Source organism: Camelus bactrianus, chromosome X (assembly GCF_048773025.1).
Source record: "Camelus bactrianus isolate YW-2024 breed Bactrian camel chromosome X, ASM4877302v1, whole genome shotgun sequence".
Classification (NCBI taxonomy): Eukaryota; Metazoa; Chordata; class Mammalia; order Artiodactyla; family Camelidae; genus Camelus; species Camelus bactrianus.
Window position 1 is genome coordinate 32690042 of NC_133575.1, and position 23071 is coordinate 32713112.

A 23071-nucleotide genomic window follows, 5' to 3' on the forward strand; every position below is an offset into this window, starting at 1 on the left:
CAAAGGTGCTTAAGCCTCAAACAAGTAATATAAAATTATCTGTCAATCACTTATAAACAACATTCTTTTCCCATTCTTTCTTCTCTAAATTGCTTCAAACTGTTTTTGTTTTGTTGTTGTTGTTCTAAATAATTCCTTCCTGGAACATGAAAAATTCTTGAAGTAAAGATGATAGGAGTTCCAGAGGCAAACTACTCTGCAATCAATGGCCATGGAAGCCTGGATGAGTCACTGTTCTTAATTAGATGATGGCAAGCACTGCAAAGATGAATAGCAGCAGAACAGAATCAAGACACTCAGGTAGTCCTCACTTTGTTTCAGAGAGAAATAGTAGCAAACATTATGAAGAATTTATGCAATCAACGTGCAAGAAGATAAGCATCGGGGGTTATGAGAAATGGCAAAGTACTTCTATTAATTTTAAATGAAGATTCCCTGAAAACTAAAATGCTCAGGCTTGATGAAATTAGATTTCTGTTCCTATTCTCAGACTCCCACTGGTTTAACTACCCAAGGAAGGGATGCGTGATGAGGGTCCAGCTCCCCAGCTATATGCAGTCGGCTTTCATTTAGTTAAGAGTTCACAGACTGATTAAACAATCCTCTACATAAAACTGGTTCCACATTTCTTTATATCGTAATATAACTATTCATTTTATCTCAGGTATAGTTGGTCTTCAGATTCTGGAACTTTCCAGGATTCCCCAAATCCATTATGAAATGCTCCAAACAATGTGCTACTTTGAACACGAATGGAGGCAGCACAGGACAATTTGAAGTAGGATGGATTAGTTCCTTAGTAACCAAGAGGAGACCCAAACCCCTGGGTGTGGCCTGTGCTTACAGCGTACTGCTCAGGGCCTCACTTCTTTCTCCTCAAGGGTTTCTACCCACAGATGATCTTAAAGTTCTATTCCAGCTCTATGATATTTGATTCCAGTAACCTGCTACAAGTAAGAAAATGTTGAGTTTTGTTTCCCTTTATTCTTGATCAAGATGAACTGCAAACAAGCCATCCACAAATGACTTTACAGACAAATTTGTACCAGAGTTTACTGAGTTACTATGGATTGGTTCCCTCTACTACTGTGTTGTATAAAACTAACTAGCCATGGGGATGTAAACCTTTGAACTTAACTTCTGCCAAACATGCTAATGAAGCTAAGTGAGGTGTAACCGGTTCATGAAATAATCATAAGGAAGCACAGTATATATATATTGTCCACAACTTCCTCCCACTATAGAAATAGAGAAATGAGGGTTCTTTTTTTTTTGAGAAGATAGTTGCTACATTTACTATGACTACTGAATTTCTTCAATATTCTGTTTAATTTTGTTTTCTTCCCACTATAGTTGGTGTCATGCAAGAGTCTATTCACACTGACTAAAACTGAAATATACCGGAAGAGTGATGATCAGAGAACTTTAAGTCTGAAATTTAGCATCACCGCCCTGAACAATAGAGCCTTGGTTGGCATAAACTACTCAGAGGTAAGACTGATCATTCACTTTTAGCTTAAAAGTTAATTCTATAAAAACTCTAACAGGGCTAAAATGCTTAAATTTTGAAAGCTTATCATTAAGAAAGGTAGTCAGCATATTAATTATGTAGATAATCGTTAGAACTGAAGTTAGAATTGTTGACTTCTTATTTCATTTGTCAAATTAGCAGAGGCACAGTGTGTACAGGAGTGACTCAAGATGTTTTGCTGAGGGGAATGCAAACTTGTACACATTTTCTAGGGGGCAATTCTGTATATACAACACATAATTTTTATTTCTTAAGCTCTATAGTATTTTCTAAATTTTAGAAAATAATTATCTAGTAGTTTTATAATCAAACTTTATTTTTACAGGAGAGGTACATAGTAGATACAAGTTGATATTTGGGGAGCTAAAGATGGTAACCTAGTTGTTTGTTATAGTGAAGATTCCTAGAGTCTCAATGTCATCTGTCTGATAAAGCCAGCCTCTGTGAAAGTCTTTTTACTTCTCTTCTGTTCTGAAGAATTTGCTAGTTTGAAATAGAAAATTAGGTAATGGTAATGAGTAATATGAGATAGCAGATGCTGTATGAAGTGGTCTAGTTTAAAAAAAAAAAGGCATACTATCCATTAATACAGAAGCACCACCTTTTCCGATTTTAGTACATATAATGTATTATCTATGCAAGTGCAGGGGCTAATGTTTTTCTTTAATATCATCATAAAAGGAAGCTTCATTCCTTATGTAATACAAAAATCTACTTTGATTAGATAAATTTTTCTTAAGAAATAAACTGGCTAATTTCACTGTATTTGACTGATTTTTAAGTCAATTCCAATTTGCCAGGCTGTACTGGATTCGGATACAAAAGCACTTTGAAGCATATGGACTGTTCTCTAAATAAAAGTTGGAAAGCAACAAAATAAAATGCTAAAGACACTGTTAGACATTAAGGGTCTCAGTACTTGAACCTTGAGTCAGCGTACAGCCCTCAAGCTTTCAAGTATTTGGGCAAAAACTGTTTGGTTTAAAAAATTATTTCAAAATTATAATAATATATTTGGGGGGAAAACTCTTATTTCTATAATCAAAGATGTAAAAAAATGTAATCATGATTCTGAAGAGGGGTAGAGAGTGAAATATCCCTGAGGGGCTGGGGACATGTAAGAATCTCAGAAGGCAGTATGTAGTAAAAATTTTTGTATTTATCAAAAGAGAGAATATGATGGAAAAAATAATTGAGAATCCCCACTCTGGATTATAAAAGAGTAGAAAGTGTGGTACTTAGAAAGGTATAGTAAAAAATACAGAGAAATGATGCATATTCTGAATAGAGCTCATTTTTTTTTTTTGCAGGGGGGAGGTAATTAGATTTGTTTATTTATTTGGTTTTTCAGTGGAGGTACTGGGGATTGAACCCTGGACCTCGTGCACGCTAAACACACGCTCTACCATTTGAGCTATACCTTCTCACCCTGAGCTCGTGATTTTTATTTGACCAAAATCCAAAATCTTTTCTTATTCCCATCTGAAAGAACTAAAGGAACAAGAAAAATAAGAATGAAAAGGAGTTTATATGTGACTCTTAAAACACTTCCTGTGTACCCTCTGAAGCAAAAAAAAATTCAAAATTAGACATAAAATCCTACCTGCATTTAGGCTGCGATTAAGTATCTTCTTAAAAAAAATTCTCTGAAAAACCAAGATACTAAATTACACACAAAGACACATGAGGGCGCTCTAACCAACAAGCAGTAGCAACTACAGCTTTGACACAGAATCCGAAACTAAGCTTTTTTACTGAAGTATCATAGATTAGCATTAAATATTTGAAATAAGAAATTACTGATGCTCTTTGGTAAGGACTCTGGGATTTTGGTGTTATCTTTGGTCACTACACTTTCTTTCTGTTCAAGATCTTGCCTGAGTATTTGCTGATGTAGAATTAAGTTTACTCCTGAAATATGAAGAGACTTCTAACAGTGTTAAGATTATAGACAAATTCTTTAATCTAGCCATGAAAAGACACCATTTTGAAAAGTACTTATGTACGATTAAGGTGATTAATTAAAAATCAGTCTTCCCTCTGTTAACGTGGCTACAAAATAATTTCGCAACACTTTCCTTTGGCTAGTAGGTATTGCTTGCATGTGTCTTAAATTATTAAGTTACCTTTCTAGGCCAAAATCAATTGTCATTTACAAATTGCTTTAAAATCTAGTATAAGAACTCTAGTATAAAATAATAAATCTCAGCATTTAACTACTTCTATCAAATTTTGTTTTTTAGACAAAGCCAGTATCCACAATAATCAACCTTCTGCTTTTATTTCACTCGGACAATTGTGATTAGGAAAGGTGAGAAGGCATCTATACTTTCCTTTTCCATCCAATACATTCATGTTACTATTTTACTTTATCCAATGCTTTTTAAAAAATACGATTCAGCTTAAATACCATCGATAATTTTAATGTTAAATGTCTGCAATTCTGTTCTAGCTCCTGTGGCAAAATTCAAGGAAATCTGATATAAATGAGTAACAACTCAACATGTATTCAACCATCCATGATCTCTTCCATGGCTTTACCCATCATTTATATGTTCCTTTGTATCATTGGTCTCTTTGGAAATTCTCTCTCTCAATGGATCTTTTTAACAAAAATAGCTAAGAGAACACCAACGCACATCTACCTAGCACATCTTGTGACTGCAAACTTACTTGTGTGCACTGCCATGCCTTTCATGGGTATCTATTTCTTGAAAGGTTTTCAATGGGAATATAAATCTGCACAATGCAGGGTGGTCAATTTTTTGGGAACTCTATCCATGCATGTAAGTATGTTTGTCAGCCTCCTAATTTTAAGTTGGATTGCCATAAGCCGCTATGCTACCTTAATGAAAAAGGATTCCATACAAGAGACCACTTCGTGCTATGAGAAAATATTTTACGGCCATTTACTGAAAAAATTTCGCCAGCCTGAGTTTGCTAGAAAACTGTGTGTTTACATATGGGTGGCTGTACTGGGCATAATTATTCCGGTTATCATATACTATTCAGCTGTGGAGGCTACGGAAGGAGATGAGAGCCTGTGCTACAACCGGCAGACGGAACTGGGAGCCATGATCTCTCAGATCGCAGGCCTCATTGGAACCACATTTACTGGGTTTTCATTTTTAGTTGTAGTAACATCGTACTACTCTTTTGTCAGCCATCTGAGAAAAATAAGGACCTGTACATCCATTACAGAGAAGAGTTTGACTTACAGCTCTGTGAAAAGGCATCTTTTGGTCATCCAGATTCTCCTAATAGTTTGCTTCCTTCCATATAGCATTTTTAAACCTATTTTTTTTGTTCTACACCAAAGAGAGAACTGTCAGCAACTGAATCATTTAATCGAAATAAAAAACATCCTCACCTGTCTTGCATCGGCCAGAAGTAGCACAGACCCCATTATCTTTATCTTTTTAGATAAAACGTTCAAGAAGACACTATACAATCTCTTTACAAAATCTGATTCACCACATATACAACCTTCTGGTTGATTTCTGAGTGAAAAACACCACCAAACAGAAAAGTATTCATATGACTCTATCAGGGACCCTAAACTACAGGATTAACAGGTGATAGCTTGGTTGATAATAGGTACCAAGTAAACCTCTTTGGTTTTTAAAAACAAACAAAAAACTCACTGTGGTTCTACCTATACTGAAAGTTGAAATGGCAGAGACTCTGAGAGGCAAAAGTCAAGCATATTGAAAGGATCCCACTGCATATGAAACCAATAGATCATTTTCTGTTTAAACTCAACCATGGATGCTTCTATTCAGAACACAGTATTTCACAACTATAGGATAAAGAGGCAAGTGGTTTATGAATTCTCTGCTTTCTAGTAGTTAGAAAACAAGGGGTAATGTTTTGTTGGTAACTTTAAAAATGAGTAAAAGAAAAAAGTAAGAAATTTCCTCACTTAATTCCTATCTAAATGTATGAACAATGCACCGTAAAAATCCAAGGTTTTATAAATACCTTATTTATTTGTTATTATGTGGTTCACCATCCTGGGAGAAGCAATATTCATTGATTCCAGTATTTATTAAGTAGATGTTATTTATAAATATGCTTAAATATTTGGATTAGGCTTTGTCAAAATAAAAAAGAGTAATACAATGTTATTATGCCAATCTTCATCACATTTGGGGTATTTTCCTCTGTATTCAATATAAATAATGTTATTATTGACAAACAGTACCTGGCATGTAAGTATGTCCAATTAATTTTTGGAAAACAAATGAATAAGGCAGTTTAATAGCACTGCTGCAAGACTGATCTCTGGAGTTAGATTCCCTGGGTTCAATCCTAGTTCCACATCTTAGCTGGACAATCTTAGGCAAATTACCCTCCTTAAGTGTTAATTTCTTCATTTGTAGAATGGAAAAATACTATGTAATTCACAGGTACTATTATTAAAGCAGATGATGTTACTATTATTAAAGCAGATGATGTTACTACTATGAGCAGTTATCATTTACTAAGCAATTACTATGTGCCAGGCACTCGGCTTATATGCTTTACATGTATTATTTTAATCATCACAACCGTAAAGTATGCCAATCTACTGATGAAAAAACTGAAGTGTATAGTTAAATACGTCACCCAAATTTTCTTCATTATCTAAGTAAATGTTTAAGGATTAAGCATCTCTTAATGGTCATTTCTTTCTTCCATGTAAACTTGTCAGTGAGACAAATGATGGTGGCTATATTCTGTATTATATATATTATAATTAAAAATAAAAAAAGACTGTGTGTTTTATCTTTCCAAAGAGGTCATAAGCACCTTTGGAGCTATAGTCTATTTTCTATTTCTACTCCTATGGTACTTGCATTCTCTCTGCTCAGATAAGAACTAAATATAAACAGTTGAATAAACATTAACTGTAACCTGCTACTTTGTTAGAGGTTGCTTAAAGACTCATTATTCCCTACATGGAAATTACTTCAGTGCTCAAAAAGAAGTTTAAAGAAAGTTCACATACTACTTCCAAGCCTTTCATCTCATAGCATGTTTTGTTCCAGAATTAAAAATGTAGAAACAATTCACTGTACAGAATCCCCAAGAGCCATGTGTTCAAAATCACGAGAGATTTTTCCAACATATCTGTGTAATTTTCATTAAAAAAGAATAGAAAACAAACAATAAATTTTTCTCCGTTTTTTACTTCAATGCTTAACTGAGAGAAGAAAATGTTCAGAGAAATGTCTGAAAAAACACGTGCTGACTTCAAATATTTATAGTGTACATCTATTCTTTTATAGGAGCAATCTTATTTCTGGCGGATTAGTTTTGATTTACAGAGACAAAGGCAGACTTAGGAACTCCAGGTGATTCCCTAGAGGCTGGCTGTAAACAGGGGTGTCCAATCTACAAAATTCAAAGGCATGAGAATCACAGAATAACTCAAAGTTGACCAGGAGAGTTCCCAAGACATCCAGCTTTCTCCAGTTACAACAATGGTTTTATTCTTACATAAGTTTTAAAACCAAAACTCATTAGACTAAGAGGAATTGAAATGACTGATAGTTTTCATTTGACATAAGCAATACTCCATTGAACCTCAGTGCACTTAGGAGTTTTGAAAATATACATAACTTCTAAAAATCATCATTTAAAAAAAATCACTCTACATCACCCCTACTTTAAATAAAAGATATTACACCAAAGTAGAGCTTCCTACATTTAAAAAAGGCAGAAAAAGAGGTATGCAATTTCCTTTTAAGTTACTCATTCTTATAGAAAACTTGCACTTTAATTCTCTGTACTGAGCTTATCTAATCACCATGATTATTTTTACACCATAGATGCTTTCCTGAAGAGGTGATTGCAAATCACATTGAATTTTCTGTGTAGTTGAAGAACTGGCTATTTAATGTAATGACAAATATTTTATACGAAGTGTCACTTTCTAAATTTACCCTAAATTTAAAGTGCAGATTTCAGAAAAATCATGTTTTTAATGTGTCTGTAAGTGATAGTCAAACATAATTTCAGAAACCCCAAATTTTGACTTAAAGGTCAACAAAGATTGTATCTTAATTATAGAAAAGAGGCATGACAAATGTTTATTTCCCCCAACCTTTCATATACACACTCCCATTAAGGCAACTTTCAAACTTTTAATCAGGAACACAAACTATTAAGACTAGACGAGGAAAATTAAGGACAGACTATTCAACTTGGAAGTGAGTTTCTATTCCCCGGGTAGAAGAGGAAGATGTAGGAGAAGGAAAAATTTTTCCTCTACCCCTGTAGGTTCTTCCAGCTGGTCTGAGTTAAATTGATGCAAGACAGATTAACAGGAGAAAACCCAAATTTAATTATGTACCTATGGGGGTTCCATTAGAATATGAAGCCCAAGGACAAGTTGGGCAATTGAAGTTTAGAAGCCATTGGAGAGAAGGAGAGGCGGGGATAGCTTTGGGATTCAAAAGGGAGGAAGGCAATTCACATGGAGATGGAAAAACAAACGTCTGGTAAACACATGTTTGCTGGACCAGGCAGAGACAATGGGGCGCTGAGAGGACTTTGGTCTCCCCAGACTGCAGACTGCTCGACCACACTTAGCCCATATTCTCTACAGATATCTCTGCTGATAGTACTCTTCCTGGACCAGACCCTTTAAATTCTTTTAGGTGGCTGAGGGGGAGGTACAAAGAAGGACTTCCTGAGTCTTCTGTTTCTTAACAACCAGCCCCCAAACAGACACATTTTGGGCGTGGCAAGTTTTGTTCCCCTGCAATGTCAAGCCTGTTGTGCTTTGGTAAGGGTGGCTGCAGCCTACCCAGCCTTTGCAGGCTGGGAGCTGTGAACAAATGTGTGAAGACAAGCTGAAAGGAATTCTTGCTTAGCAAACCACAAAGGGAGCACAGAGGACACTGGTGATTTGCTAAGCATTTCTATCCTGCAGCCTAATGCCATGAGCCTGCCTCTGACTACCCCCAAATTCAAAGTGGACTGATACCAATGGGAAGAGTTACTACAGCTAGGAAGGTTTTATACCTGACAGCAAAAGTGCTGTGGCTGTATCACACATGCCTGCTCCCCCTGGCTCAGAAGGAAAGGAGCAGTGAAAGGATTCACGTCTAATAAGCAAAAGAAACATTCTTTTCTTGTTAAATCAAGGAATTGATTTTTTTTTTGTAGGTGGATGGGTGGGAGAAGAGAAGCAAGATCGTCTTAAACTTATCTTGGATTTCTAAGTATTAAAACCCCATGTTCAAGCTGAACACGCATGTTATGCTCAACAACCTGACAAAAGCATAGCAGGAGGGGAGCCAGTGTGCTTCTTACAGTAAGGAATGTAGAGAACAAAGTAAGTTTTCATTTTAAGGAGAATCTCAATTTTTTTTTTATACAACATGAGGGACTTTTGGGAGCTGTGGTAAGAGATGGAAAAGAAGTGTCAGCAGCTGAGAGCAATAGAGGAAGAAATACTGTAAGAAATCCACAATGCCACGGCAACTAGTGTGACGTGAACGCCCATTTATAATGAAGTCTGGCCTACGCAGGTGAAAGGAGAACTGAGACTAGAAGGGGACGGAGAGCGGCCAGGCGTGCCGACGGGTTAGCGAGGAAAACCATTTAAAGGAACCACATACAGGAACGCTTGGGCGGAGGCTTCTGGCTGAGCATCTGTGCGACTGGGTTTTGAAGTTCTGAGGACTAAAAGTGGTGCCCCCAAACCTCCTGGGCACAGGCCCTGTTCAGACTAGAAAGTGATCATGTGTACAGCAGTTTGCATTCAGAGAAGCTGAGTAACTTCAACCCCAGTTAGTAAATCACACATCAGTAGGTCAGAGAAAGGTCTAAGGATTACTTGTCTCTCCGCGCCGAGGTGATGCATTGTGAGGCCGTCTCTGGGAATCAGGAGAGGAGAAAATTCCAACTCTCAGTGTTGAACAGAGCCAGTGAAGGCAGGCAAGGAGCCAGGAGTTGCATTTACCTTGAAAACTACTACTTCTTTCTAAAGTACTTTTAATTTAGGGGTGAGAGGCAGAAAAGAGAAAAAAACACTGAAACATAATGAAAGTTTCCATATCCTCTCACAGGAAGAAGAGGAATAAAAGGGAAGATGACAGGAAAAAAAACCCAGAAATTTGCATGCATGCTTAAATTAACGCCTGTAAGGAGGCAAAGCATGAGAAATAGAACATTATGACAATGGGTCTCAACCAGGGGTGATTTTTGTGCCCCAGGGGATATTTGGCAATGTCTGGAGACATTTTTGATGGTCACAATTGGGGGGAAATGCTATTGCCATCTAGTGGGTAGAGGCACAATACACAGGACAACCTCCCACAACAAAGTACCTGGCCCCAAATGTCTGTGGCTATTGAGAGATGCTGTACTATGACGACACACCTTCCCTAATTTCAAAGGATTATACAATTACTTTTTACACAATTTCATGTGAAACTGCTTCTCCAAAGCCCACAGTTTCCACTATAGGTCACATGGCACCATATATTCAAATCTAACCTGAAATAACCAAACATTTTTGACTTAGGTTATAATGATTTCAAAAAGAAATGCCTACCAAGTAAAGAGAAAAGTACTATTAATATAATGCTAAGATTTTGGGAAACCCAGTGCCTTTGGATCAATGCCAAGAACTATGTGCGAGACAGAGAGAACAAGGGAGGGAGAGAATATGACAATATTCCTGGCTAGATAAAATAGATGATTAAATAATCTGAATTTTTCTAAAAGGAATGATACATTGCAATGGTCTTCTATTTTCTTTACTAAGTATAAGGGAAGAAAACTTTATCTATAGAAACTAAAATCTACATACAAATGAAATCTACATACAGACAAGTCACTGAATAAACAATCTCTGAATGAGAATAGCTAATAGGCTGCTTTATTAGCAAAAATAGAAACAACACATCAAGTGAAATTTTAAATTATTAGCCTTGTGATATGTATTGTTATTAAAGCTTTATAATGACCACTACATTGGAAAACTATAACAAAGTTCTGAATGAAACTGCTTCGGGTTACCTAAGTTACTGGAGTTATATTAGCAAATCTTGTTGACAAAACCTTCAAATATATCTGGAATCTGCTTATTTACGACCTCCTTGCTACCGCTCTGGCTCTGCCAGGCAGGACCATCTCCTGTTTCCCTGCTTCCACCGTGGAGCCATTATTCAATACATTACCAACAAAGCAATGTAGTCCTGTTACCCTGGAAAGTCAGACGTCATCTGTCTTCATTCAAAACTCCCTGGTGAATCCTCATTTCTCTCAGAGTAAAAGTCAAAGTCCCTTTCCTCCTTTTCTCTCTAATCTCCTCTACTAGCCATTCTCCCCTTTCACCTCAGCCACACTGGTCTGCTGGCTATTCTTCAAACGTGCCACTTATGCTTCTGCCTCAGTGCCTCTGCACTGGCTGTTCTGTAACCCAGAACCCTTCTCCTTCAGACGTCAGTTAGCCCTTTCTCTCTTCCATCAAGTCCTTGCCAGATGTCAGCTTCTCAACATGGCCTGCTTCAATCACCCTATCTATAATTGCAACCCCTTCTCCAGAAGTCCCTGCCACTTTGGCTGCTCTCTCTTTTTTTCCCCCGTAGTCCTTTTTTTCACCTTCTAACCTACTACACAGTAGAATTATTTATGCTCAGTGAGTAGTATCTCTCTCCCTGAAAAGAAAGTCAGCTCTAGAGGGACAGTGATTGTGTCTGTTTTGTTCACTGATGTAGCTCTGGTTCCTAGAATAGTGGCCGACACACAGTAGGTACTCAATACATGTTTTTGGACGAGTGTCTTAAGAAAAATATACCCAAATTCAAAATTACCAATGAACTAAATTTGAGTATTACATTTATGCATGCAAAATGTATTACAGACTTCAGGTACTGAGATATAAATGATATCGACAAGTATGTGTGCTCTTGTGTTGACAGTTTGCTTCTTAACTCAATGCTGAATGGTGCCTTTTCTGGTGGTTTCCTCTTACTAATTTGCAGTTTGAGAATCATTCCTTTCTTCCCTTCCTCAGCATGTTTCTGCATGCTTCTTCAAAATTCTTTGACATGTGCCTTAGAGATAATAAGGTAATTTATTAAAATTCAATGCAAAACTCATTTTGAGGCTTTGCACACACTGTTCCTGTTGCTTGAACTGTCCTCTCGTCTCCATGTAACTACCTAGTGACTCAAGGCTAGACTCAAATCTAACTTTCTCCATGAAGTTTCTCTGATTCTGTCTTTAAATGATATTTCTCGCTCCCTACCTTGGATAATAATTATCTGTTTTGCCTGTCTGAGAAGATGGCCACAAAAAAGTTTTCCTATCCTTGTGCATATATGTTGCTCCTCCAACTAAAGGTGCAATCTATTTTTCCTCTTCTTGAATCCAGGCTTCTCTTGTGACATTTTGACTAACAGAATGCATAGGACATGACAGTGCCAATCCAGGCCTAGGCTTCAAGAGGCCTGGTAATTTTCACTTTTGCTTGTTTCAAGCCACAGGACACTGTCCTGCTAGAAAGGGTGGCCATGTGGAGGAGGGGGAGAGGGAGGGGGAGAGGGAGGGGGAAGGAGGGAGGGAGGGAGAGAGAGACAGAGACACAGAGATGTTCTGAATGAGAAATGAGAAACTACAAAGAGGGCCCAGCCAGCTTCCAGGTGTTCTATCCACTTCTGCTAAGATGCCAGAGAAGTAAGTGAAGCCATCTCAGCCAACAGCCTGTGAAACAGAATCGAGCAGTCCCCATCAAGCTGTGCCCAAACTGCAGAATTGAGAGCATATAAATGGCGACTGTTGTTCAAAGTCACTGTGTGTTGTTCTGTAGCAGTTGATAATAGATATATTGCCTCATCTCTCTACTAAGAACATCATGCCTTTAGGGCTCCAAGCACAGTATACTGCATGAAGTAGGCACTTGGAATATTTGTTGAATAAATCAATCAGAATGTAAATGAGAAGGTGAAGCACAGTACTCAAATATAAACTACTCTGGGATTTTATTTGGTTTTAGATTGTCATTATATCAAATACCATGGCTAATCAAAAGCTGACTATATTACTGAAAGTATTACAGTAGAGTATGTTGTCAATCATTATTTATTATAAGATGTTGATATAATTACCTTTCAAGAACAGAATTCAAAATAAAATTGCTTCTTACAACTCAGTAACAAAAGCCAAAAAATTTGATTAAAAAATGAGCAGAGGATCTGAATAGATATTTTTCCAAAGAAAACATACCGATGGACAATAGACATATTAAAAGATGTTCAATATCACTCATCATCAGGGAAATGCAAATCAAAACCACAATGAGATATCACTTCATATCTGTCAGAATGGCTACCATCAAAAAGACAAGAAATGACAAGTGCTGGCAAGGATGTGGAGAAAAGGGAATCCTCATACATTGTTGGTGGGAAAGTAATTGGTGTATCCACTATAGAAAACAGTATGGAGGCTCCTAAAAATACTAAAAACAGAACTACCATATGATCCAGCAATTCTACTCTGGGTATTCATCTGAAGAAAGCACACTAATTCAAAAAGGTATGTGCACCCTCATGTTCACTGCAGTATTATTTATAATAGCCAAGATATGGAAACAATCTAACTGTCTATTGATGGATGAATGGATAAAGATGTCAGGTATACACACACATACATATATGTGTATAATGGAATACTACTCAGCCATAAAAAAGAATTGAACTCTTGCCACTGTGACAACATGGATGGATCTTGAGAGTATTATGCTAAGTGAATAAATCAAATATAGAAAGACAAATACCTTATGATTTCACTTATACACTGAATCTAAAAAACAGGACAAATGAACAAACAAGACAAAACTCATAGACACAGAGACCAGAATGGTAGTTGCCAGAGAGGAAGGGGGTTGAGGGGGACAAAATGGGCAAAGAAGGTAAGAGATACAGACTTCCAGTCATAAAATAAATGTCATAGGGATATAATGTACAACATAGTGACTGTAGTCATTAATATGATACTGCATATTTTGTAACTCTGTATGGAGACAGAGGGTAACTAGACGTATTGTGGTGATCATTTCAGTGTATACAATATCAAATCATTATGATGTACACCTGAAACTGTTATATGTCAATTATATCTCAATTTTAAAAAACTGCCTTTTTTACAAAAGTATTTTTAACACTATGCTACTTTATGAATTAAGGATCTGTTTTATACATTTTCAGCTTTCAAATTGTCATTTTGTCATTATATATAAGGAGATACATTTTACTCTGTATATATTCATTTTCTCATATTAATTAAATGCAAAAGAATAACAGCACACTGCTATCACTGACAATTTTCCTTTTATCTTTCTATACTTCTTATTCTCTTTGCATGATTGAAGAACACTTCCTTTTAAAAGTGCTTTGTATCCATGGGGTTGTTTAGTGTTGAGTGGCAATAATAACAATATCATTTTCCTATCACCACATTTGAAAAGAATAAACTATTTTACAACTAATTTACACTAATGTGTATTTTGTACATTTCTCCAATGATTTTTCATTGCTACTGGAGCATTCCACTAGATTGGTTTGGAATCGCTCATGCTTTCCTCAGCTTTTAATCACAAGAATTTCAGTTAAAATTTCCCGAACGTTATAGAAAATTTAACTAAACTCTAGTTGATTTTCTTAACCATTAAAACACATCGAAGAAGTCAGGCCTTTGATAATACATCTCGAGGAAAGGAGAGCACCGTGTCTGTGGTGCTGCGGGTTAGAGAGAGGCCAGTGATCAACAGAGGCCAGCAGAGCGGGAAAGTGGGAACAGGGCCAGACACAGTGCAGGGGCGCTCAGTGACTCAAGGCCCAGAAAGGGGCGAGGAAGGCCCACTGGCTTCCTTCCTTGCATGCCCCCATGTTCGGCCCGGCACCCTTATGAGCCAGGCACTGACGTTCTCATGAACTTGATACTGGGCTCAAACAAGCACAAAGACTGAATAATGGTAATATGCATCTTCTTAAGGGTACAAACTATATTACATTTATAATTACGATTTCAGACCATGTTTAAAAACAGTCTGCAAAGAAAATACAATGCTGACTATTCTACACTGCAACATTATGAAAACATAAGTGTGTGGTGAACTTTTACTATATAAACCAAATTCTGATTTTCCCTCCAATTAACTTAGTATAAGATATTGTTTGGTTCTTCCTATTTTTATTGGGTTTTCCATTTTTCTCTTAAACACAAAATGGCAAAAGAGGAATAACAGAATTTTACAATACTTATACATTTTAATGAAAATAAGGAAATTGAAATGATAAAAAGTGTTCCTATTAAGAATTAGTACAACTCTTCAAATATAAACCAGTTAAGCAAATTTTTATTTGTAAGTAAAATTAACTTAAAGATGCTGTTCATAAGAACATTAAAGAAAAATTTCTGATTATTATCATTGCTATAAGTCAGTTTCTATCCACAAACATTAAAGTTAGTGATAAAAATGACTTACCTTCACATCCCTGTGAATTATGTTATTATCATGACAATAGCGTAGAGCTTCCAGTATCTGTCTCATGTAATGACTGTAGAAAAACAAAAGAAAGCTAAAACTGTAAAAAACCTTTTATTTTTAAACCTTAATATACAATGTCCATTGCTTGTAACTCCCACCTTCGTATTTGCTGCCCTCGAACACTTTTTGTTTGAGTAGACAGGACTAGTGGAATGTGTAGCTCAGTGATGAAAAAGTTGGCAGACTCATAAGTTTATGAGCTTATGAAGAAATAATGTGTTCTACATTTTCTAAGATATCTAAGTCAAAAGAATTTCACACAGTTCATAAGTAAAATACCTCTGCAAACCACAAATTCAAACTGAAAACATGAAAAACAACAGTTCTCTGACACTGAGTTAATTCCACTTAGTTACACTGGATTGCTATCAGGTGACCAGAGCTCACAGCTACACCAAGGATTCTGACTAAAGGGGTAGGAGCCTTTTATCTGCCAGCAGAGAGAGGTTAGCTCTCTGTCTTATTTCCATTTAGCTCTAAGGACAAACAAGAGAAAAGAACCCCCTTATGTTGACTTTTTTTTTTTTTTGCAACATAATCAAAGTTTAGTTGGGGTATCCTTGAATAAAGCAGAGTTCTTCTGGGCCTAAGTCCTAGGAAGTCCTAGGAACTCCTCAGAGGCCAGCAGGGTCCACCGAGGCTCCTCACTGGGTCCAGATGAAAAACAAAGGAGGAGTTAGCATTTTAAAGGACAGTCCTTAAAATATGGTAACAAGGTCAACTAGCCATAGGGTGTGACAAGAGTAGTTCATTCAGTATTGCTTCAGAATTTACTTCAACCTCCTTCCCTCAATTCTAAAGTTCTTCTATAATCCCACACTTTTTCTTTCTCTGAGGGTCTTTTTCATCTTTCTTCCCTTGAATTTTACTCCCTTCATATCTGTCCTTTCCCCCCATTATTCCTCTTGCCTTCTCATTTCCCTCTTGTCCTTCCCAACCAGCCATGACACAGAAATGCAATATACATAATATTATTGACTGTATGGCATTTACTGAAACTAAATAATTTAATGGTACTTCCTCATGACCTTGTGTGTGCGCTTGTGACTCAAGACCAAAAAAATTTTCCCCACTCCTGCTGTATAATTAAAAGACGTTTCCATCAAGTTACTTCTTTGGTATGCTACTATCTAACCAAACGCACATTAATGTCCCTCTAATTAGCATATGCATTATTTCATGTATTAGAATTGATCTGAAGGTTCCATTTCTAAAATGAAAGGTAGGGGTAAAAATCCCCCAGGTCTTTGTTTCTGTACTTATTACTGTCTCCTCACTACTGGGCTCTAAGCAGAAAGAGCTAGGCTCATGAAGTCCTTAGCTGTGATGTTCAATTTTTCTTACTTCGCAAATACACAGAGAGGTCGTGGTCATATACTCTTTGCCTGGGCCAGAGCAGCTGTAATTAAGTTTTTGTTCAAGTCAGGGATTCTTAACTGGGTGGTATGGCCCATTCCTGGTTCAAATTAGGCTTTGGAGGATCTGTGATCCCCTGAAATAGCAGAGACAACAAATGTGAAAGTGCTTTGTAAACTCTAAACCGTGCTACAAAAGTTGTCTATTATCAAATTCAGTCAAAGATTTCAGAACAGCCTACTTGTGCATCTAGATGTGAACACTGGAATGGTAGGTATGTTTAAGCTAGGTCATGTGTCCAACTACTTTGGATACTTAGTCCTGAGACAGCCACTTATATCTTTAATCTGAGGAAAACTCTTATCTCAAAGCCTTATTAAAAAAATCAATGAATGAGCATTTTTAAAATCTGAATATCAGAGTATTCAATTACTTGACCCAAATATACGTACATGTTAGAATCTCTGGGGTGTGTGGAGGGAGGGTAGAATTTTTTTCTTCCCAAATATTATAGATTCAAACTGATCTTCCTCCACCTTCCCAGTCAGGACCCTGGGAGGCTGTGCATGAGAACAGTGTGCAAGGAGAAGAGAGAGCCTAAATCTACCCACACGTTCCAGAGAGTTGCTGACAAAACGTTAGCCCAAAAGTTTCATTTCATGAAGCATCATGGTGGCCTATGCTTTCAGAGAAACTCAGCAATATCTATGTTTGTCCCCATCCCTAAGGATCAGAAATGGTAACTCCATGGGAAAAAGAGCTGGCCAGCAATCCACTCACTTCCTTTGGACAGAAACATTTTGGGGGTGGAAGAAAAGAAGGGCGGTGACTCAGTCTACTCTCTTTGGCAACTCTGGGTAAAAAGACCAACGCTCTTTGCTAGGCTGAAGAAACCTTATCTCTGGAATTCCCTTAACAGAACATCCTTGGCTAAGGATTACCTATGATAAATAGAACCCAGGATCCCTGAGGCATGGATGGCTTCCTGGAAGAAGTCATGTAAACTGTATGACTCTCTGAGGTATACAATGGAGATGTTCCACAATTGAAATGCTCCCCTGTGTGTGTGACATCTCACAAACCTCATGTAGAGACCTCATCTATTCTGGGCCAGACGGGCACTCCAGATGCAGGGAGGAATGAAGTGAGGAGCTGCCCTTAAAAGGCCCAGATCTCTCTCTGCTTCAGCTGAGGCTTTTGATTGCTTTTATCCTTATAATTGTTTAATAAAGCCTGCTACTAGGTAAGACTCTCACTTTGATTTGTGAGAGTTTGATTTGATAATCTGCCCCTGTATGTTAGCTCACTCCACAACTCACCACCTCTGAAAGAACAGAGGGGAGCACTAACGGGGCTGTGAGGACTGAACGCGGTTTCCTTCCCTGCCGTGCTTTGCTACTCCTCTTGAAGCTCAGCCAGTTGGAGAAAAACACAATCAATTTGATTACTTGGTGTCTCAGAGTCTCCTGGCAGTTGGTCTCACTAGAATAACCGATGCAAGCTGAATTTCTGAACAGTGCATCACAGAATCAGAGAGGGGAAGGGACAAGTCATCTGGTTGGACACTGTAAACCAAAGGAAGGATTTACGTGCCCTTGTTTACATGGTGGCTGGTACTCTGCAATACGGCACGTACCTAATCATACTTTCTGAGGCTGCCCACCTTTGTCATTTTTTGGAAGGGTTTTTAATAAGTTGTGTCAAGCCTCTCTGCAGTGTCACTTACTGGTCCCAGTAGTACTCTTCCAGTCCATTCTAGAAAGTTCTTTTCATAAACCACCATTTTAACAGCAAATATGGGTAGATTTTAAAATCAACAGGCTTTTATCTTGATGTATATAAACATCTATCTTCTCTATAAATCTCAAGATTGAGAGATCTCAAGTGATCTCACTGTATGACATCACCTCTACACACTACTATTCTCCCCATTCTAACACCTAGCACAGCGGCAGAGACAGGCTCGAAGTTAAGGAAAAGCAATAGGGATGAATGGGGAATAAAGTAAAAATGATACTGGTTTAACATCAACCCTGATAGTCTATATGCCAGGTACTGCATGTTTTTGCGGTTCAAAAAGGAAAGTCATCTTTCTCCAGCGAGTTTCACTGTTTTGCAAAATCAACATTCTGAAATTTTAGTTTTTCCCTATTTGATGCTGCTGTTGAAAGATATCAATATGGGAAAGTACAAAATTCAAATTCTTGACATGCAAAAGTCTGAGAGTTTCATTTAGTCAGATAAAGTGGTTTACCACAATGCCATAAGAAAAATCAAGATAGCACTGGCTATTTTTGGTATTAAAGAATGGTTTTAATTCTGAAGCACAATAAAAAATAAACAGTTTGAATTGTGAGAAGAACTGAAAACAATATAAATGGGATTTTTTTTAAAAGAAGAAAACTCTGGAATGTGCTTTAGTGAATGACACAAAAGAAAAAAGGATATTTAGCCTCAGTTCTACCATGAATAATATCAGGAGTTTAAATAAGTAAAGTCAATATATATAAAATCTCATTTGCTGCTTCTTCCTAGCTCCAAGAATACAAAACAGCAGCTACCTAAAATTGCGCATATTCTTTATCTTGTGTTATAGCTATGGCTGCTTCACCTCCTGAGAGGGAGGCCCTGGCTCTTCAGCTAGAAGGCAGGGCAAAGAATTTGAAGAGTGTTAAGGCATTCTTAGCTCAAAGTCGCACGAGTAGTGTCTAAGTTGTTTTCAGTCATATCTGTCCATTGTGCCACAATTGTAAAAAGAATGATAGAAGGGAAAAAGTTATAATCATTTAATGGTATCTGTCTCTCAAATGGTAGAAAATTTTAATAAATCCTAATGGGTGTGTAGGTTTGAACCCTTCAACATTATAGTTGGCTGAGGAGGGATGCCGTATCCTATGTATTAAAAGGCAACCTACTGGAGTAGGTATTTGTGATGTGATTGAGTATCACTAAAGCAGAAAGCTGTGCTGCTCTAAATCTGTCAGCAAGTGGCCCATGCATGGCTCCTGTGATTTTTCATATTAAATCCTTACTTTGAGTCACTAGTTCTTGTAAGAACTCCTCCACTTAGAACAATGGTGGCCATCTGACTGGGAGATCACACACTGGCCTGAAGCAAATGTATTCAGCAGAAAAATTGTGCTTTTATTTCTGTTCCTTCTACTGTTCTGTGCTTTTCCTCAGATTAACTGGTCACATAACAATTTGCTATCACTAAAGGGCAAATTGAAGAACTAATCAAGCACATCTGCCAAAAAGCAAAAATCAAACACAAACAAAAAACCCAAGTTTAATTCTAGACAGTTTCTGAGCTATCAAATTCCTCCTTGTATAAAGGTCATCAAAAATGGGAAAGATAGCAGTAGTGATGTTAAACTGTAAGCTCATATAAATACATAAATTTATTGTTCAGTATTTTGCATTTCCAGTCACCGTCTGGCTCCACTAAAGCACATTAAAAGAGACATGCTCCTTGTAAGAAAGAGTGCCAGTATGGTCGTCATCAGTTCAAAGAGCAGCCCACGTCATGTGATTTCTCTGTCATTTCCTTCTTTGACTTCTCCCTTGACTTCTGGGGAGTCCATACAAATTACTTACCTGGCTACAGCTTCACTGTATACAAAACCAGCGTCAGCTCGCTTTACGATCTCAAAACACAGATCCGCTCCATCCATACTGTGGAGAAATGTGAAAAAGAATGTAAGAAAAGGAAATTCTGGGAAGAAAACACTGAAACTGATTACACTGCAACTAAATTATTAGTTGACTTACAGCTAAAGGTTGTAATAAATTATTTAAATCTTTCTTTTGATGAAAAATAGACATAAATCATTAGGACATTATAACCATCTTAACGTTGAAAATCTATAGGAAAATAAACAGGAAGAAAAAGCAAATGGTAGCTTCAAATAACAGAAGGTATAGAAAATTGTCTGTATATTTTCTTTAGGTTATAACAAAAAGTCTCAGGAAAGAGAAATGTTGGGGGTTGTGGGCATATTTTTGAATCAAATTCTGAAATTATCTATATCTAGTCACATCATGTAATATTTTAAGAATACAACAAGGATTCTAAAAGATTTAGCTATAGTTATCACCACTAAATGGGAGTTCAAGATATTTACTGTGAAAGGAAAAAAATTAGCTAATCCATGATTTATTTTTGTTTATACTTCCATTACCAAAGTTAATCGCTACAAACATATTCTAACACGCTGATGTGTTGGTGACAGTGTTACTACCTTGCCTCCAAACATAAAATGGTTCTCTAGTTCTCACCAGGTCAGTAAGGCCTCTTGTTGTCTCAGCCATACTGTGCTTCTCCCACCTACCCCGTCCAATGACTTTTCACTCTCTAGGCATATTAGTCTTATTACTATTCCCTGAATATACTATTCTTTTTTTTTGCCACATGCTTCTGCATTTATTGCTTCTCACCTTCAAAACCTACTTTAATTCAAGGTTCCATTCCAATCCCACCTTCCCTAGGAAGCCCCCTCAATGATTACCAGCCACATTAAGGCCTTCTTTTGCTTAAATTCTTTAACAACCCTATAGATCCCATATAATAATAACTAGCACTTACATAGAAACATATTTATGTGTACACACGAAACTTTTGCCAGATCATTACATACATTAAAGAATAATTAGCTAATATTTTCATAAATGCTGTAGGGCTTATAAAGTGATTTCAAATCCAATATCTCATTTATTTAGTAGCTCAGGCTCTAAAATATCTGTTGCAGGCATTACACTGAGGAAAGAGAGACTTCTAGAAGGGAAAGCAAAGGAACTAACTGTTCACTACTATTACTAATAATTAATAACTCATTAGTTAATAATAATAATGAACAATCATTACTAACTAATACTACTATTTGGCAAGCACCATGGGAAGCATTCCTCGTTATATCTCCCTTCATTCTTACATCACCCCATGAGGTCAGCATCCTTCTCATTCTCAACTAATTTGTCTAAGCGAGTAGACAAGTATGTGACAGGGACAAAATTCAAATTCCTATCTCTATTCAATGCTCTTTCCATTATCTACAGTTACACCTACCAGGTGTGTAAGGAACAAATGTACATATTCAAGATCAACAGTTCAACAACAGTGTTAAGTCCTAAAGAACAAATATATTTTAAACTTTCAACACAGTCCCACCTAAAACCCAGAATACTAAGCACACAGTTAATATTTGATGAATGATTATATTACTTAAATCTTGGTGTGGTCTTACATAAATGAAAATACTTTTATATTTATACAAAGCTTACAAATTTTACCTAGTTTCCATTTCATAGCTAATGTCAAATAGAATTCTCCAAATTAATTTTTATGATGGCTCAGTCTACTCTGAAGTATGGCAGTACCCATTTTCTTGTCATTACAAATAAAGCCTGGATGAACATGACCGCGTCTTTGTGAACAACCCTGATCATCTGCTATAGTACAAGTCCTACAAGCGGAATTGCTAGAGCAAGGGGCATATACAATAATACTTCAAAAAATTAAAAAAAAATTTTTTTATTTGACTGAGTTATAGTCAGTTTACAATGTTGTGTCAATTTCCGGTGTAGAGCACAATTTTTCAGTCATACATGAATATACATATATTCATTTTCACATTCTTTTTCACCGTGAGCTACCATAAGATCTTGTATATACAATAATACTTTAGATACACACATTATTAGACAAATTTTACCAACTTATACTGCCACTAGTGAATGTGAAAATGTTCTATCTTCTACCTTGCCTCTACTCGGATGACTATTCTTTTTAATCTTTGCCAATCAGATAGGAGGAAGAAAAAGTCACTCATGATTGCTCTCATTTGCATTTTCTTAATTACTAAAGAGGCTGAATAGTCTTCACTGCTTTGTATTTTGAGGGGAGAAAAAAGCACCATTTTTAAAGCTGGCTGCAGTTTAGGCTGGTTGGTTATCTATAAGGACCAAAATCACCTCCTAATGAGGGAATCACAGTTTTCTTTAGGCATTTTTCTCTTTTAATTGCAGAATGCAAGGATAAGCACTATTCAACTTAGATAAGAAAAGAGGCAAAGGAGAGCGGTAAATTGATTGTATCTTAGAGCAATAAGAATCCGTAGAGCTAGAGGAAGGCTTTTTTGGAGGCACCTGGAAGGGGGAAAAAAGTCTTGGGGTGGGAGAAGATAGTAAAGTGGTGACAGGCCAATACTTAAGGAGTGAAACTGTCAATGAGCAGTAACTGGAAATCACTTACTGCCCTGTGCTACAATTACCAGCATGAATCGATCCATTTTTCCTGGTCATATCCGAAATACTAGTACTTGAAATGACAATTTCTACATGTGTATACACACATACAAGTGCACTGTTAGCTTTCTACTCTTTCTCACTGTCTGTTCTTGTATCTAGTCCCATATCATTATAAATCTGTAGTAGTGTATTCAATATTTGGCAAAATAAGTCTCATTTCATTATTATTCTTCATCAACATTTTCTTCTTAATTTTTTCTCCCAGTTGAACTTTGAAATCAGTTTCTCAAGCACTAAAATCTTTTTCTATCTTGGCTGAGATAACATTACATTTATAGATTAACTTGTAGAAATGAACATTTTCCTAATATTCTCATCGATGAACATGA

The 23071-nt window shown here is 36.8% G+C and overlaps 2 protein-coding genes across 9 annotated transcripts in view; one reads left to right on the forward strand and one right to left on the reverse strand.

Annotated features, from left to right (window-relative positions):
• Positions 1 to 23071, reverse strand: part of CASK (calcium/calmodulin dependent serine protein kinase) — a 314565-nt gene that overhangs the window by 148096 nt on the left and 143398 nt on the right. For all 8 annotated transcript variants that reach the window (XM_074359474.1, XM_074359476.1, XM_074359475.1 and 5 more), the window contains exons 4-5: positions 20034 to 20111; positions 15018 to 15090 (exon numbers count right to left, since the gene is read on the reverse strand). In XM_074359474.1, the coding sequence (XP_074215575.1) occupies positions 15018 to 15090; positions 20034 to 20111 (151 nt within the window). The remainder of the gene's footprint in view (positions 1 to 15017; positions 15091 to 20033; positions 20112 to 23071) is intronic.
• GPR82 (G protein-coupled receptor 82) lies at positions 743 to 7276 on the forward strand. Its single transcript, XM_045523369.2, has 3 exons — positions 743 to 1491; positions 3775 to 3842; positions 3984 to 7276. Exon 3 carries the CDS (start codon positions 4018 to 4020, stop codon positions 5026 to 5028), a length of 1011 nt encoding a protein of 336 aa, XP_045379325.1. The 5' UTR covers positions 743 to 1491; positions 3775 to 3842; positions 3984 to 4017; the 3' UTR covers positions 5029 to 7276.